Here is an 18,854-nt window from a genome sequence, read left to right on the forward strand (position 1 = left end):
TAATTTCTATTGCTAGCATTCTTTTCATTTGTGAAAATATTTTCAATCTATGTCAAAAGAAGCACAAGTATTTCCACATTTATTTCACTAACATTGATTTTTTAACCCCATTTTGGTAAGCCAATGATTTTGAATTATGAATTTAAACTAAGGATTCACACAAGGTTTAAGTTCATGAGCCCTCATGTTAAAAAATAATCCTTTACGTTAAAATTCAGATTTAACTTGCTCAGCTCAATATTGTAAAGATTAGACTACCTTCTGCAATGTCTGCTCCGACATTTCTTTCCAATTCCTCTCTGGAGTACTCTTCTTGACCCCGTCATCTTCAACATATCTTAAGAGTTGTTCTGATAGAGAATAAATAATATATTACAGTACATCATATACTGCTGAAACACTGTCCTGTCATTTTAAGAAAAAGGGTTCTATAGTTTCTCAGCCATGAATAATGTAGTCTATTTTACCGTGAAGTATTTGGCCAGTAACTGAATGGTGACCTTTTTCAAGATTTTTGGTCACACAATTATGTATCTTTGTAGTGTTACCTTTTTTTTTTTTTTTTTGGCAGCGAAAGATTTTCAAAGGTACAACAGATCTGCAGGTTAACAATGCTGTACTTTTATTCCCATTTTCATTCTTTTGTAGACTATTCCCCCTTTGCCTTAAAAGCAGAATTCATTGCCTTTTTATCTACACAGTCACTACTAGTTTTGTTCTCTGGATCTTGTTCCCTGCCAGGAGGATCAGAGTGATTTCTGAACAAAGCAAACAGTAACAGAATTAGAGTGGACTGAAACTGTAACACCCCCTACCACCACCTTTTTTTTCTAGTAAAGATCATGCACTGGGCAGAACAAACCATAAAAATCACATTCCCAGAAAAACTGACTTATATCAAATAGAAACTCAGGCAATGGATAAAGTTGATTCTACAAATCATTCCTACACTGGCCATGCAGTTGACTACTAAAATTACCCTTCAAACCCACAAACAAAAAAAAAAAAAATGGAGAAGCAACATTAAAGAAAAAAATCATAAAGCTGCAGTTTATATTAGAATTGAAATACATTAAAACATATAAATAATTTTTCTTAGAAAAATTGCTGTGACAAATTTAATATTTTCTTACTAAATGATTTTTGGAATACAACATTTCTCAGTGAATCAAAAAGGGGGCAAAAAAGAATGTACAGAGCTAAAAGGATACATATCTGTGTTAGCCTGAGATGATTTTGCTTTAAAGTATGCTTGGCTGCTGTAGGTCAGTGTAAAACTTTGATTTATCAACAAAGGAAAAAGAAAACAATATTATTCTCTGTAGAGTAGAAATCCTCTTGGTATAAACAGTGACTAACAAGTTTGTTAGAGAGAATTAGGCATTTCTTTTGTCTTTGAAACATGACATATCCAATTAAAACTTCCGTACTCATGAAATAAGTAGAACACTATCCTAAGGATAATAAAAGCTAGAATAGGTAGAATTTGCCACCTGGGGAATATGTACCTTTACCTTGATAATAATCTGTTAGTTCCCAAGTTTCTTTTTCTAGTCCCCTAACACCATGGTGCTGAATTCATTTACAACACTCTTTCAGCAATATAGAAATAATATGCAAATACAATTCATCTGTTCTAGTCATTTAAATATCTGCTATAGTTCCAAGTGAAATATTTACACTTAAAAATAAGAAAATAGCTGTATATTCAAAGAGCATAGAATGCTAAAAGTAGCTTAATGACTCCAATAAAATAAATGCTGAAGAATGATTTTAAAATGAATTTGATTCCTCTTTTTGTGCCCCTGAATGTGTCAAAACTCACTGGTGGACTGGAAGACCATGTGCATTTGTGGTTTTTCCACTGAAAACTTTTATTCCTTCCTATTATTGGCCTCTTCCACACAGCTTCCCCCCCCCCCCCCGCTTTTCAACTGAACATGATTTTTAATCCCTAATTCTTAAACCCCTAATTCCAGGGTTAGTCATTTCCCTGGGTATCTCCCATATATTCAAGATATACATACTAATAAAATCATTTGTCTCTCTCTTGTTAATCTACTTTTTGTTATAGGAGCCTCTGCCAAGAATTTAGAAGAGTACAGGGAAACCATTTTTTTCCTCTGTTACAAAGGCTTCCAACAGGAGATTAGATTCCAATTCAGTCATTAAAAGTGAGTAGGTCTTTTCCAGATAGAACTGACAAGGAAGGGAAGAGAGTACCAGACATAACTGTCCAGAAATATTCAACAGTAAAACACATTTGGGGTTTTATTTTGTTGACTTTTCCCTTCAAGAGTGGAAAATGAGACTAAACATATGAAAGACAAAGCTAAAAGTTGGGCAAGGGTTAAATTACAATGGGATAAAAATCAGAGCTTTATTCTGTATCAGTAGCACACTGCTAAATAAGAGACCAATATGAAATGAGGACATCTCCAGGGCCTGAAAGAATGCTCTTAGGCTAAGTTGGATAACAATTATAAGTGGTATAAAAATTGTATTCTGATCTTCCTTTCTTTATAAAATGTATTACATAGATTTAGACACTTCTTATTTATTCTCTTCAAAATTTTAGGTACCTAAGTAAACTCTCAATGTATCAATGACTGTGTAAATAAATTGAGGAAATAAAGAATTATTTAATATTGTTAGATGACATAATGATGTTTTCATTTCTTTTGAAAAATTTGGGGATTCGTTTTTAAAAAATGTGAATTTGCCGGAAAGTTTTCCCTTGACTTACCTACATGTTAAATTAGGATGACCGTAACACAAGGCTTGATTTTTCAGTCAGGTTTTTTTTTTTTGGATGCGTGGGACCACAATATTTCCTTAATAGTAAGTAAACTCGAGATACTTGCCAGAAATTCTAAACTCAATTTGCATGCTAACCAACTATTTTGAAAGTCCTAGAGTAAAATAACAAATAAAACCATAATTTTGTGTAAACAAAGGAAAGGTTGCTGCTCAGTCAAGTATAGCAATATTATCTTCTTCCAATAAATTAAGGAATTGAGAAGAACGCTTTCAAAAAGTTGCACAAGTTTCCCTTAAATCTATTTTCCTTACTATCTTACTTCTACTTAACATAATCTGAGATATAAAAATTTTGTTGGAGACATTTGTGGAAGATGTGAGAAACTAAAGCTGGATTCACATTATTTATGAGGAAAAGAACAAACCAGACAAAAATAGCACATACATATGCTTACAGTATAATTACTACCTTAATATCCCAATAATGGATTTTTAACACGTTTAGGGGGAATGAGGATTGGCAGGATCATTGAGGCCACAGGAATCTGAAGCAATGGAAGTTACAAAGTAGTGATCTTTTCTTTGCCAAGTGGAACGTGACACATGTCAAGCAGATGCTGCAATTCAAACTTCAGCTTTTAAGACCACTATCAAAGGCACTGGGCCAGCCAATGGAGAACGTATATTATCATAACCTGCTCTGGTAAAGTCAGAGCTAAGACTTAAAAGTTTGATCTTATTTAAAAAGGCAGGAGGAACAATTACTAAGGACAATCTGAAATATGCAATCCATTTATTCCATCCTAGAGGCATCATTCCTGGATTGAGCCAGACCATCTAGAAAGCCATATATTTGCAACATATACTAATAGCCCCAGCATAGCTTCTTTCATTGGTTTATACTTTCATATCACACTATGGTGGATTACTACTCAGCAAATGCTTACTACCTGCTCCTCCACCTCAGGTCAGGAGTATAGATCCTTGCTCCATTAATGTGTAGCGTGGCCATATGAGCTGCTGTGTTTAAAGAGATGTGGGTATAAGTGAGTGTGCCTATTATAATTGAGCAGAAACCATAAGCAAGAAACAAATGTTTATTATTACATGCCACTGAGATTTGGGGTTATTTATTCTGAAGCAAAAGCTGTCAGATATGAAAATTGATAACTATAAGTCAGATGCTACTAAAATAGAAACCTAAATTAAATGGCAATGATTTGGATACTGGACAGTGGGTGGCAAAGAATGTGTTATAGGAAGCTGAGAAAATAGTGACCATGTTAAACAGAGGCAAACATATGACTACCACCTGATATTACATGGAATACAAAAAAAAAAGTAGCTAATAAATTTGTAACAATGAGTGAGGAGTTTCTAATACAGAATGGTGAAGTGACTTGGTTGTTGATGGCTATACTTGACTAGATCCCATAAGAAAGAACTAAGTTCAGAAAGGAAGTGACATAGGCATATATGTTCTAGTACTTTCACGTCTGTAAAATGAAAGTGTTTCTCACCATTTCAATGGAATAACCACTGAAACACTGGCAATATAAAGTCCAAGTCTTAATGTCCAAGTCTTTGACCTTAAGAAGGGGCCTCTGTGTTTGGCTGAAAAAGGAATAATGTGATGCCTAGTAGATCCTTTAAGCCTGAGAAAAGGGACTTCTAGAAAGAAAAGGGACTTCTAGAAAAATATGGAATGCTCCACAACCCTCCATAGAAAGGCATAATAACAGTATTGTTATCAACTGTATTTAATAAAATCACTTACTCTGGTAAAAGAAATGTGGGAAGTTGCAATGTGCCACTTCCAAATCTAAGCCATTTTAACAATATAAATTCTTCTACTCCAAGAGCACAAGATATCTTTTCACTTTGTATCATCTTTAATTCCCTTCATCAGTGTTTTATGGTTTTCAGTGTAGAGGCCTTTCACCTCCTTGCTTAAGTTTATTTCTAGATAATTTATTCTTTTCAATGTGATTTTAAATAAGATTTTTAAACTTTATTTTTCTGACAGTTTGTTAGTGTATAGAAAAGCAACAGAATTTTGTATATTAATCTTGTACCCTGTAACTTTGTTGAATTCATTTATTAGGTTCTAAGAGTTTTGGGGTAGAGACTTTAGGGTTTTCTAAATAGTGACAGTTTTACTTCTTCCCTTCAATTTGAATACCTTTTATTTCTTTTCCTTGCTCGATTGCCAAGGCTAGGATTTCCAACTATGTTAAGTAGAAATGGCAAGAATGTTTTGTTTCTGAATTTAGAGGAAAGGATTTTAGCTTTTCACCACTATCATGTTAGCCATTGGTTTATCACAAGTGGTCTTTATTATTTTGAGATCTATTCACTCTATACCCATGTTGATGTAAGTTTTTAGCATGAATGTACATTGTATTCTGTCAGATGTGATTTTTGTGTCTATGGAGATGATCATTTGATTTTTATCCATCTCATTGTTAGTTAATATGGTAATAATATTGATTGATCTGCAAAGAGTGAACCATACCTGCATCCCTGGAATGAAGCTAACTTGGTCATGGAATATGAATGATCTTTTTTATATATTGTTCAATTTGGTTTGCTAATACTTTATTGAGGACTTTTGCATCTACACTTATAAGCAATATCGGCCTTTTCGTTCTATCTAATGGTTTTTGTCTGCTTTTGCCACCAGGGTAATAGTGGCTTTGTAGGATGAATTTGAGTGCTCTATCTCCTAAATTTTTTAGAATAGTTTGAGAACAATAGGTATTATTTCTTTCTTCTTAGTGTGTTTGGTAGAAGTCTCCTGTGAAGCTGTTGAGTACTGAACTTTTGTTGGTTGGGAAGTTTTTGTAAAATGAGATTTCTGTACTAGCGATGAGTCTATTCAAACTGTTCTTGATTCAGTCTTGGCAGGTTGAATGTTTCTAGAAATTTGTCCACTTCTTTATTGTCCAACTTCTTTCACAGAATAGTTCATAATACTTTTATGATTTTTTTGTATGTGTGTAGTATCACTTGTTATTTCTCCTCTTATTTTTAAAATTTTGTTTGATTCCTCTCCCTTTTTTCCCTGGTGAGCCTGGCTAAAGGTTTATCCACTTTAAAAAAAAAAAAAAAAAACAGCTAGTGCTTTCATTAATCTTTTCTATTTTTCTTTTTTGGGGTGTGGCCTACATTGGCAACCTGTGAAATTTCCCAAGCCAGGGATCAAAACTAAACCACAGCTGCAACCCACACCACAGGGCTGTAGCAACACCCAATCTTTTTTTTTTTTAATTTTTTTTTTATTTTCCCACTGTACAGCAAGGGGGTCAGGTTATCCTTACATGTATACATTACAATTACATTTTTCCCCCAGCCTTTCTTCTGTTGCAACATGAGTATCTAGACAAAGTTCTCAATGCTATTCAGCAGGATCTCCTTGTCAATCTATTCTAAGTTGTGTCTGATAAGCCCAAGCTCCCGATCCCTCCCACTTCCTCCCCCTCCCATCAGGCAGCCACAAGTCTCTTCTCCAAGTCCATGATTTTCTTTTCTGAGGAGATGTTCATTTGTGCTGGATATTAGATTCCAGTTACAAGTGATATCATATGGTATTTGTCTTTGTCTTTCTGGCTCATTTCACTCAGTATGAGATTCTCTAGTTCCATCCATGTTGCTGCAAATGGCATTATGTCATTCTTTTTGATGGCTGAGTAGTATTCCATTGTGTAGCAACACCCAATCTTTAACCCAGTGCTCCAGGCCAGGGATCAAACCTGTGCCTCAGCAGCTACCCAAGCCACTGCAGAGATAATGCTGGATCCTTAACACACTATACCACAGCATTCTAGATCTCTTCTATTTTTAAATTTTTCTTTTCATTTTTTATTATTTTTATTTATTTATTTATTTATTTGCTATTTTAGGGCCATACCCACATTGCATGGAGATGATCATTTGATTTTTATCCATCTTATTGTTAATATGGTCATCTCCATAGACACAAAAATCATATCTGACAGAATCCAATGTACATTCATGCTAAATATTGGTGCCTTTGTCATTTTATAATACCCTTCATTGTTTTTGTTATAGCCTTTGCTTAAATGTGTTTTGTATAAGTATTAATATTCCCATTTTCTTGTCATTGACATCAGCATGAAATATTTTCCATCCCCTCACAGTCTATGTGTGTCTTTAGCTCTAAAGTGAATCTCCTGAAGACAGCATACAGAAGAATCTTGTTTTTTAATTGCTCAGCTATTCTATGTCTTTGATTGGAGTATTCAGTCTACTGGCATTTAAAGTAATTATTGGTAGGTATGCACTTACTATCATTTTATTACTTGTGTTTCTGGTAGTTTTTGTAGTTCTCTATTCACTTCTTTTCTTACCTTGTGGACCCATGATTTTCTTTAATAGATGCTTGTGTTCCTTGGTTATTTGTTTTTGTGTATCTATTATAGTTTTTGATTTAGGGTTACTATGGGTTTCATATGGGTTGATTTATAGCTATATCTACTTGTTTTGAACTGGTAGTCATTTAAATATTAAACACATTCTAAAAGACCTACATTAATTTATCTCACATTTTATGTTTTCATGTCATATTTTACATCTTCATGTTTATTCCTTACCTGTTTTTTGTACTTACAGATGTTTTCACATTTTTTTGTCTTTTAATCTTCATACTGATTTATTTAAGTGGTTGATTCTCATCCTTACCATATATTTGCCTTTACTAGTATGATTCACCCTTTCCTATAGTTTCCTACTTCTTTTTAACTTTAACATTTTTGTCCTCATAAAGTGAGAGGACATTTTAACATGTCTTTTAGGATAGGTTTTTGTTTGTTTGTTTTTACTTTTTAGGGCTGCAGCCATGGAATATGGAAGTTTCCAGGCTAGGCGTAAAATCGGAGCTACAGGTGCTGGCCTATGCCACAGACACGGCAACGCAGGATCTGAGCCACCTCTGCAGCCCACACCATGGCTCAGGGCAATGCCGGATCCACTGAGCAAGGCCAGGGACCAAACCCACATCCTTATGGATACTAGTCAGATTCATTTCCTCTGAGCCACAACAGGAACTCCCTAAGGCAGGTTTAATATTGATGAATTCCTTTAATTTTTCCATGTCTCAGAAGTTCTTTGTCTCTCTATTCTATCTACTTTTAATTTTTTGGAGTATTGTTGACTTAAAATGTTTTGTTAGTTTCAGGTATACAGCAAAGTGAATCTATTTTACATATACAGATATCCATTGCTATTCAGATTCTTTTCCCAAACAGGTTATTACAGAATATTGAGTAGATTCTCCTGTGCTATATAGTAGGTCCTCATTAGTTATCTATTTTATATATAGTACTTGTGTATTTGTTAATCCCAATCTTCTAATTTATCACCCTCCCCTCACGTTTCCCCTTTGGGAACCGTAAGTTTGATTTCAAAATTTGTGAGTCTGTTTCTGTTTTATAAATAAGTTAATTTGCAGCATTTTTATTAGATTCAACATATAAGTTATATCCTATGATACTTGTCTTTCTCTGTCTTACTTTTCTTAGTAAGATAATCTATTAAGTACATCCATGTTGCTGCAAATAACATTATTTCTTCTGTTTTAATGGCTGATTAATATCCCATGGTATTTATATACCACATTTTCTTTATTCATTCCTCTCTCAATGGACATTTAAGTTGCTTCTATGTCTTGGCTATTGTAAATTATACTGCAATGAACACTGAGGTGCATTACCTTTTTGAATTATGGGTTTCTCTGGATATAAACCTAGGAATAGGACTGCTAGATAATATGGTAGTTCCATATTTAGTTTTTTAAGTAACCTCCGTACTGTTCTCCATAGTGGTAGTACCAGTTTACACTTGCACCAACAATATCAGAGGGTTCTCTTTTCTCCACACCCTAACCAGCATTTATTGTTTGTAGACTTTTGGAAATGGCCATTCTGACTGATTTAAGTTGATGCCAGGACCCTCTGTGCTTCCTATACCTGGATATCTGTTTCCATGTGCAAGTTCGCAAAGTTTTTAGACATAATTTCATCAAATATATTTTTGATAACCTTCCCTCTCTCTTGCTTTCTGGGATACCTAAACTGTCCATATCTCTGATCTCTTAAACTATATTCACTTTTAAAAATTTTGTTTTTCTCTATGTTGTTTTGATTGGGTGATTTCCATTATTCTATCTTCCAAATCACTTTTGTACTTTTCTTTATCACCTAGTCTGGTATTCATTCCTTCCAGTGTGTTTTTTGATTTTAGCTATTTAATTATTCATTTCAGAGTGGGTCTTTTTTACATTTTCCATTTCCATGTTAAAAATTTCAATATGTAACATTTTTGTTACCAATGTTTTGAAACCTTATCTGGTAAACTGTTTATTTCGGTTTCATTATTTTTTCAGGAGTTTTCTCTTGCTCTTTCAATTGAGAACAGGTCCTCTGACTTTTTATATTGCTTAACTTTCTCTGACTTAATGAATTTACATGAAACAGTTACTATTGTAGTCTTGAAGGAGTGTTCTTATATGGGAGCATCTCTATGTGTGTCTAATGCCTTTGGTGAAAGAGACGGGTTTTTGTGGGTGCAAGTCTTTCCTCAGGGTATGCAGGCAGCTATCAACTTAGTAGGGAGTGGGGTGGAAGATGGAATAGCTAGAGCGGGAGCCAGGTTGCTGTCACCACCCTACCATGGGTGGGGTCTGATCCCAAGTTGCTGGAGCAGAAGCCTTGAGAGTCAGACCTAAGCTGGCTTCGTTCCCCTTAAGTATGTGTTTTTCCTTTTCCCAGCACCGGGAGCACTGCCCTTAGAGGGAGGAGTGACTTAAATGGGGCCCATGTGGCCTCTCAGCCAGAGAGCAGGTGGAGCTCAAAGGGACTCCCCGTGTGTGTTGAGAGGTTAGGTGTGGTGGAGAAGACACCATCAGAGATTTGGGCTGGTTCTAATTTTTTGCTTAAATAAGCACCAACAGTTGCTGGTACCACCCACTCAGCCTATAAATCCACTCCCTGACCTGGTCCCCTCTGCATCCAATGGTCGAGTTTCTCCCAAGTTGTAGCTGTCCCAGATCCAGGGCTGCATTGTGATGTGGAGTGACTGGGGCCAGTGTTTGCTCAGTTCAGCCTGGGATGCATACAGAGGCAGTTCCAGGAAATCCAGTAGAACCAGAGCTATCTTCACCTCCCTGCCTCACAAGCAATGTACAACATGTGTGCTACTCACAAGTAAAGTCTGGGGTTCCTACAGCTCTCCTGTTAGTCTCAGTGGTCCTCTAACCAGCCAAGGGAACATCTCTCTGCCATTTAGGGCTCCAGGACTAGGGTGTCTAATCTGTGGCTCTTGCCACTCCCCAGGGTAGGAATCTGCCTTTGAATTATCCCTTTTCCTCTGAATCTCCTTCCAGGCTCACACGTTCTAACCCAATCACTTTTTTTCCTTCCTATCTAATTAAATGTGTATCTTTCCTACAGTCTTGATTGTACAGTACTCCTGGCAGCTTAAAGTTAGTTTTCCCCAGTGAGAAATCCTTTTATTCCAACCAAGCCCCTCATTAGAACATAGTGAAGTAAAAATTCTTAAGTACCAAAAGAAAAAAAAAAACTGTTAATGCTGAATTCTATATTAGTGAGAATGTCTTTCAAAAATGAAAATAAAATAGAGATTTCTGTTCAGGTATATAAAAACTGAAAGAATTCATTACCAAAAGATGTACACAATAATAAATATTAAAGGGAACGCTCTCTGAAGAAAGAAAATGAAACCAAACGTAAATCTGAATCTATAGAAAGGAATGAAGAACAATAGAAATAGTTATCAGTAGAGAAAGATGAGAATAACCAGTACTGGTTATATCCAAGACATGAGGCTAAACTCAGAGAAGAATTTGAATACCTGGGATACTAACGTTCTGGAAACCAATAAAGGGGACAAGATGGTGACATAAGAAGATCCTCAATCACCTCCTCTTCAGGTTATAGTAAGTCTACAGCTACATAAGAAACAATTCCCTCTTAAAAAGAAAAAAAAAAGCTGGCTGAGCGATGATTATGCGTCAGGTAAATGAGAAGAAAACCACATTGAAGCAGTAGGACAGGATAAGATACATCTTACCCTAAATCCACTTCTGGCATGGCAACTGACAACCAGGAGAAAGTCCAAAACTTAAAGCTTCTCCTCAAGGAGAAAAGGGTTTGAATCCTGCACTGGGAACCTTGAAGCTTCCCCTCAAGAAGAAAAGGGTTTGAACTCCACATTGAGAAGAGATGTATCCCCAAAAGATCTAACTTTGCAAATCAATGGGGCTCATATCCTGAGATCCACAAAACTGCAGCAGTCTCAGAAGGCTCATCCATCCCATGGCTCAGCTCAGAGGCAGCCAATCATACTCAGACTTACACTAAACAAGACTCATCTCCTGATATTCAAGTGTTGTTCCTAGATTCAAACACATCTAGGAACCTGCTGGAACACTCTATGGCGATGAAGACTGATGAGCACCATCTTTGCACTTTTTCTTTGCCATGCTTCAGAACACAAATATCTCCTGGAAGGAAGTTTTTCTTGAGTCTGGTGCTCGCTCTGATCTTGATGACTGCTACCCAGGGGATGCCTCTTGACTGTCTAGCTCTAAAAGCCAGGGTGGCTTGTGTTCATGGTAGAATGAGACTGTAATAATTCTGTGTTGCCCAGCAAGAACACATAACCCTGTCTGGCACTTCAATTTTTTTATGGCTGTTGTCAGGGTACACCTCTACATCACCTATCTCTGGAGACCAGCAGGGCTTACACTCACGGGTCCCACAGAATTATAATCAATGGAGAAACAGTTCTTTACCAACAACCACCCTCAGAGCATGGCAAGAACAGACCCACCAGTGTGGTCCTTATGACTGTGGATTGAGGGGAAGGATTCTCATTGAATATGCATTACAGAGGCTAACTACATTCCTTTCCAGAGATCTTGGAAGATGGGGCCATCATCTTCACAAAAGCCCTCTCCCACACTCAAGAGCACAAGTGTTTCCTGGAGGGAAGTTTACACATAGCTAGTGTCCTAGTTTTATATGTAGTGCCTTGGTTTTTACAACAGTCACTCAGGGGATGCCCCTTGATCACTTGGATCTAGTAGCCAGGGAGTCTTGCATTCCTGGGTCACAAGGGACTAGGAATATAAGATAAATAGTTCTTGTTAGGCTGTTACCCCACCAGCACTCAGTGAACAGCAGACTGAGGCACGCCACCAGGTCTTTCTGTAAAAAGGGCCTATTTGCATGTCCTGGAGGTCTATCCTGAGTTTTGGCACACATCTTGTGGACTACAAGGCTGCTCTCAAGGAACGTAGGCTTTGGATGCCATTTTGGTCCTCTTTCGTCCCTGCTCCAACTTGCTGGGATCTCCCAAAATAAAGCTTATACAATCTAGAGCTCTTATTTTTATCCCTGTTGCCCAAAAGATACTTACAGATCACCTTACCAGTGGAACTTACACTTTCGGTCCTACTTGACTGTATATATTTGCATACTTTTAGAAGCTGCTGCACAAACATGTAGCTTCTTAATAGCCTTAATTAAGGTGGAGATTCTCCAATTAGGAACACTGAAAGATTTTGGCACATCTTCAACTATTGGGAGCTATTTAAAATATAATAGGCAGCTTGGACAATCAAAAAGATTTGAGAGATGACAGAGATCTGGGTCAGGGTTGAAAGACAAGGTTCACTTTCTACATGAGGCCACTCCTTCAAGACTAGGAAAGGTGGTTGTTTCATCTGTTGTATGGAAAGCAACATACAAGTCAAGCAACATGAAGGAACAGAGGAATACATTTCAAATGAAAGAACAAGATAAAACCTCAGAAAAAAACCTTAATGAAACAGAGATAAGTAATTTACTCAATAAAATATTCAAAGTAATGACCAAAACATGCTTACTGAACTGTTGAGAAAAATGGAAGAACACACTGAGAACTTCAACAAAGAGATGGAAAAGCACAAGAAAGTAGCAAAAAGAAATAAGAGAACTGAAAAATACACTAAAGGTGTTCAATATAAGACTAGATGAAGCAGCAGAAAGGATCAGTCAACTCAAAGACAAGGCAGGAGAACTCACCCAATCAGAAAAGCAAACATAATGAAGAATGATAATAATAATCTTTATTAAGGGTTTATTGGACAATACATTAATCAAATAGACTAAAATTTGCCTTATAGGGTTCCAAGAAGGAGAAGAGAGAAACAGAAGAGCAAAAATCTTGTTTGAAAAAAAAAGACTCAAAATTTCCCTAAATTCAAGAATAAAAGACATCCACACGCAGGAAGTTCAGCATTTAAAATAGGATGAAGCTGAAGAGACCTACATCAAGACACGTTATAATTAAAATATTAAAAGTTAAAGACAAAGAGAGAATATGAAGACTGTCAAGAGAAAAAACTTGTTCTGTACAAGGAGATCCCCATAAAAAAATCAGATTTTTCTTCAGAAATTTTGCACACCAGATGAGGGTGGAACAATATATTAAACGTGCTGGAAGAAAAAGGAAAAACCTCCCAAACAAGAATACTCTACCTGTCAAAATTAGCATTCAGAATTTTCCAGACAAGCAAAAGCTAAAAGAGCTCATCACCACTAAATCAGCCTTAGAAGAAATTTTAAAGGATCTTCTTTAAGGTGAAAACAAAGGATACTAATTAATAATAATAAAAGATATGAAGGAATAAATATGACTGAGAAGGTAAATATATAGAAAAAGTAGTGGATTAATCAGTTATAAAGCCAGTCTGAAAGTTAAGGAATAAAAGTGATTAAAATAGCTATGATTACAATAATTAGTTAAGGGATAGACAAAAGAAAAAGATATAAAATGTGACATCAAAAATACAAAATATGGTGAGGAATAGTAAAAATATTGTATATAGAATAGGATCAAATTAAGTTGTTATCAACATAAGATAGACTGTTATAGGTTGTTATACATAGGCCTTATGGTAACTATAAAGTAAAAACCTACAATAAATGCATAAAGAATAAAAAGAAGGGAATATAAGTACACCACTGAAGAAAAGTCATCAAACCAAAAAGGAAGAAAGTAAGAGAAGAAAAAAGGAATAGAGTGGAAATCTTTACAACCAGTAAACAATTGATGAAAAAGCACTACGTACATAACTGTCAATAATTACCTAAGTATAATTGTACTAAAATCTCCAAGCAAAAGACAGAGTAGCTGGATGGATTAATAAAAAAAAAAAAGGTGAATACAGATGCTGCCTACAGAAGACTCTCTAGATGTAAGGGCACAAAGAACATGAAAGGGCAGAAAAAGATTATTCCATGCAAATGAAAACCAAAAGAAAGCTGGAGTAGCTATTCTTCTATCAGACATACAGTCTTTAAAACAGGACTGTAATAAGAGACAAAGATGGATATTACATAATGATGAAAAAAAGGTCAGTCCAAACAAAGGATATAATATTTATAAATATGTATGCACCCAACATAGAACTACCTAAATATAGAAAGCAAATATTGAAAGACCTAATGCAAGGGGAAAAAAGCAATAAAATACTAGTAGAGCATTTTAATACCCTACTTACATCAATATATAAATCATCTAGGCAGAAAAATCACTAAGTAAACATTGGCATAAAAAACATATTAGAACTTACTATATTTATACATAATAGCCCATCTAAATGCATCACAATACATAGTCCTTTCAAGTGCATATGAAACATTTTTAAGAACAAACGATATATTGGAATGCAATTCAAGAATCAATACACTTAAGAAGACAAGTCATATTAAGCATCTCTTCATAATGGTATGAAACTAAAAATTAATTACATTAAAAAAAAACTGGAAAATTCACAAACACATGGAGACTAAAGAGTATGGTACTAAACAACCAATGGGTCAAACAAAAAAACAAAAGAGAAATAAAAAATATTGTGAGACAAACAATAATGGAAATATAACATTTGTGGGATGCAGTGAAAGCAGTTTTAAGAGGGAAGTTTATAGCAATAAATGCCTATCTCATGCAACAAGAAAACTCTTAAATAATCCAACTTCATACCCCAAGGTAACTAGAAAAATAAGAGCAAAAATAGTAGAAGGAAACAATGAAGATTAAATCAATAATAAATGAAATAGAGACTAAAAAGAAAATAGGGAAGATTAATAAAATTAAGAGCTGGTTCTTTGAAAAGATAAATTAAAACTGACAAGGCTTTAGCTATAATTAGCAGGATAAAAAGAGAGAGAGAACTCAAATAAAATAAAAAACTAAAAGAGGAGAGGTTACAACTGAGGCCACAGAAGTATTCATAAGAAAATACTTTTAACAAATACATTTCAACAAATTGGACAATCTAGAAAAAGTGGATAAATTCCTAGAAACATAACATCCATCAAGATTGAGTCAAGAAGAAGTAGAACACCTAAACAGAACAGTTACTAGCAAGGAGATTGAATCAGGAATCAAAAACCTCCCACCAAAGTGAGGACCAGACAGCTTCATGAATTTTAAAAGAAGAATTAATACCAATTCTTCTCAAACTCTTCCAAAATATTTAAGTGGAGAGAGCTTTTCTAAATTCATTTCACAAAGCCAGCATTACCCTGATACCAAAATCAGAAAAGGACATCACGAGAAAAGAAAATTATAGGCCAATGTCCTTGATGAACATAGATGTAATATCCTTAACAAAATATTAGCAAACAGAATTTAACAATATTTTAAAAGGATTATACACCAAGATCAAGTGGGATTTATCTCAAGGATGAAAGGATGTGTCAATATCTGCAAATTAGTCAATGTGATACATCACATTACAAAATGAAGGATAAAAGTTATATGATAATCTCAATACATGCAGAAAAATCTTTCACCTATATTCCATGTACTTACATGATTAAAACCTCCCTATACATAATGAAGGCCATATAAGCCCACACTTAGCATTATAGTTAATGGTGAAAAGCTGAAAGCTTTTCCTCTAAGATCAGGAAGACAAGAATGTTCATTCCTACCACTTTTAGTCAACATAGTATTGGAAGTCCTAGCCAGAGCGGTTAGGCAAGAAAAAGAAATAAAAGGCATCCAATTGGAAAGGAAGAACTAAAACTGCTATCATTTACAGATGACATGATATAAAAAACCTAATGACTCCATCAAAAACTGTTAGAACTGCTAAGAACGAATAAATAAATGCAGTAAATTTGCAGTACACAATATATATGTTGTATTTCTATATACTAATAATGAACTGACAGAGAGATATTAAGAAAACAATCCCTAGGAATGAGTTTAACTGAGGAGGTGAAAGATCTATATATTGAAAACTATACAACATTAATGAAAAAAAACACAAATGAATGGAAAGATATTTTGTCCTCATGGGTTGAGAGAATCAATATCATTAAAATGTCTATACGACCCCAAACAAACTACAGATTTGATGCTATTCTTATCAAAATTCCAATGGCATTTTTCAAAAAAAAAAAAGAAGAAGAATCTTAATATCTAATGGAACCACACACACACACACACACACAAAAAAAAAACCCACCTCAAATAGCCAAAGCAATTGTGAGAAAAAAGAAAAGTTGGAGGCACCATGCACCCTGATTTCAAACTATATTACAAAGCTATAGTAGCTAAAAATATGGTACTGGCCTAAAATACACACATAGATTGATGGAACAGAAGAGAGAGCCCAGATATAAAAACAAGCTTATACGGTCAAGTAATTTACAACAAAGGATCCAGGAATATACAATAGTGAAAGGACAGTCTTTTCAATAAATGGTATTGGGAAAACAGGACAGCCATAAGCCAAAGAATGAAAATATACCACTATCTTATATCATATACAAAAATTTACTCAAAATATATTAAATGCTTAACCATAATATCTGAAACCCTAAAATTCCTAGAAGAAAACAGAGGCAGTAAGCTCCTTGACCTAGGTTTTGGTGATGATTTTTTTAATTTTGACACCAAGAGCAAAAGCAACAAAAGTGAAAATAATTAAATGGGACTACATCATACTAAATAGCTTCTGCACAGCAAAGACTATCAACAAAATAAAAAAGCAATCTACTGAATGGGAGAAAATAATTTGTAAATCATATATCTTATAACGGGTTGATACCAAAATATACTTTAAAAACTTGTAAAATTCTATAAAAAATAAACAATCCAAGTTAAAAATGGGCAGAGGCTCTAAACAGACATTTTTCCAAAGATGTGTAGGCATAACTTGCTTTATTGTGCTTCAGTTTACTATTCTTCCCAGATATTGTGTTGTTCACAAATTGAAAGTTTGTGGCAACCTTAGGTCAACCAAGTCTATTGGGGCCATTTTCAACAGTATTTGGTCATTTTGTGTCTCTGTGTCACATTTTGGTAATTGTCCAAATATTCCAAACCTTCTTTCAGCAAAAAGATTACAACCTACTGAAAACTCAGACAATGGTTAGCATTTTTTAGCAATAAAGTGTTTTTAATTAAAGCACATACATTATTTTTTAGACATAATGCTATTGCATACTTAATAAACTATAACTTAGTGTAGATATGATTTTTATGTGCACTTGGAAACCAAAAACATTGTGAGTCATTTGCTTTATCATGGTAGTATAGAAAAAAGTCCTCAGTATCTCCTAGATATGCCTGTACTGATGGCCAACAAATATGTGAAAAGATGATCAATATCAGAAATCATCAGGAGACTGCAAATCAAAACCATACTTAGTTATCTCATACCTTGTAGAAGGGCTATTGTCAAAAAGATTAAAAAATAACAAATTGTGGTAAGGATGTGGAGAAAAGAGAACCCTTGTGTTCTACTGATGGGAATGTAAATGGGTACAGCAACTTTTAAAACAATATAGAGGTTCCTCAAAAAATAAATATAGAACTACCATGTGAACCAGCAATTCTACTTCTGGGTATTTATCCAAAGAAAATAAAAACACTAACCTGAAAATATATTCTAATGTTCATTGCAGCATTATTTACAATAGCCATCATATGGAAATAGCCTAGGCATTCACTGGTGCATGATAGGATAAAGAAACTGTGGTATGTGTACATATAATAGATATTCAGCTGTAAAAATGAATGACACCTGCAATTTATGACACCATGGATATGCCTCACAGACATTATGCTAAATGAAATAAGTCAGCAAGACATACTTTACGATCTCTCTCATATGGGGAATCTAAACAAAGAAAAAAAAAAAGCTCAGAAATAACAGAAAACAGATTGGGATTGGTGGTTGCCAGAGGCAATGAAAGAACTGGGTGGAGGGAGTCAAAAGAAAAACGAATAATAAAAACAAGGCTCTTCAGCTTTTCACCTAAAGGTCTTAGTATTTACTAATGATATTGCCTTGATCTATAGGGGAAAAAAATCAGTGAAGGAGTAAGCTTAAAAGATGATACAAATCAATGGTCTAAAATAGAGGGATTCAAATATTGGCCTTGAAAAGTCACCAGTGAACTAAATGAGAGCAACTGGAACAACAAAGTAATTGAGACAACATGCAGATGAGTAATGCATTAAAAATTAAAAATTAGGGGAGTTCCCGTCGTGGCGCAGTGGTTAATGAATCCGACTAGGAACCATGAGGTTGCGGGTTCGGTCCCTGGCCTTGCTCAGTGGGTTAACGATCCGGCGTTGCTGTGAGCTGTGGTGTAGGTTGTAGACGCGGCTTGGATCCCGCGTTGCTGTGGCTCTGGCGTAGGCCGGTGGCTACAGCTCCAATTAGACCCCTAGCCTGGGAACCTCCATATGCCACGGAGCGGCCCAAGAAATAGCAACAACAACAACAACAACAAAGACAAAAGACAAAAAAAAAATTAAATATTAGGGAGTTTCCATTGGGGCTTAGCAGTAATGAACCCAATTAGTATCCATGAGGTTACAGGTTCAATCCCTGGCCTTGCTAACTGGTTTAAGGGTCTGCCATTGCCATGAGCTGTGGTGTAGGTCGCATATCAGCTCAGATCTGGCATTGTTGTGGCCGTGGCCAGCAGCTGCATCTCCAATTCAACCCCTAGCCTGGGAACTTCCATATGTCATAGGTACGG

The 18,854-nt window shown here is 35.3% G+C and overlaps 1 protein-coding gene across 3 annotated transcripts in view; it reads right to left on the minus strand.

Annotated features, from left to right (window-relative positions):
• The window catches only part of CNTLN (centlein), a 324,720-nt gene that overhangs the window by 104,231 nt on the left and 201,635 nt on the right, over nt 1–18,854 (minus strand). For all 3 annotated transcript variants that reach the window (XM_047767606.1, XM_047767607.1, XM_047767604.1), the window contains one exon: nt 259–350. In XM_047767606.1, coding sequence (XP_047623562.1) covers nt 259–350 — 92 coding nt within the window. The remainder of the gene's footprint in view (nt 1–258; nt 351–18,854) is intronic.

Source organism: Phacochoerus africanus, chromosome 2 (assembly GCF_016906955.1).
Source record: "Phacochoerus africanus isolate WHEZ1 chromosome 2, ROS_Pafr_v1, whole genome shotgun sequence".
Taxonomy (NCBI): Eukaryota; Metazoa; Chordata; class Mammalia; order Artiodactyla; family Suidae; genus Phacochoerus; species Phacochoerus africanus.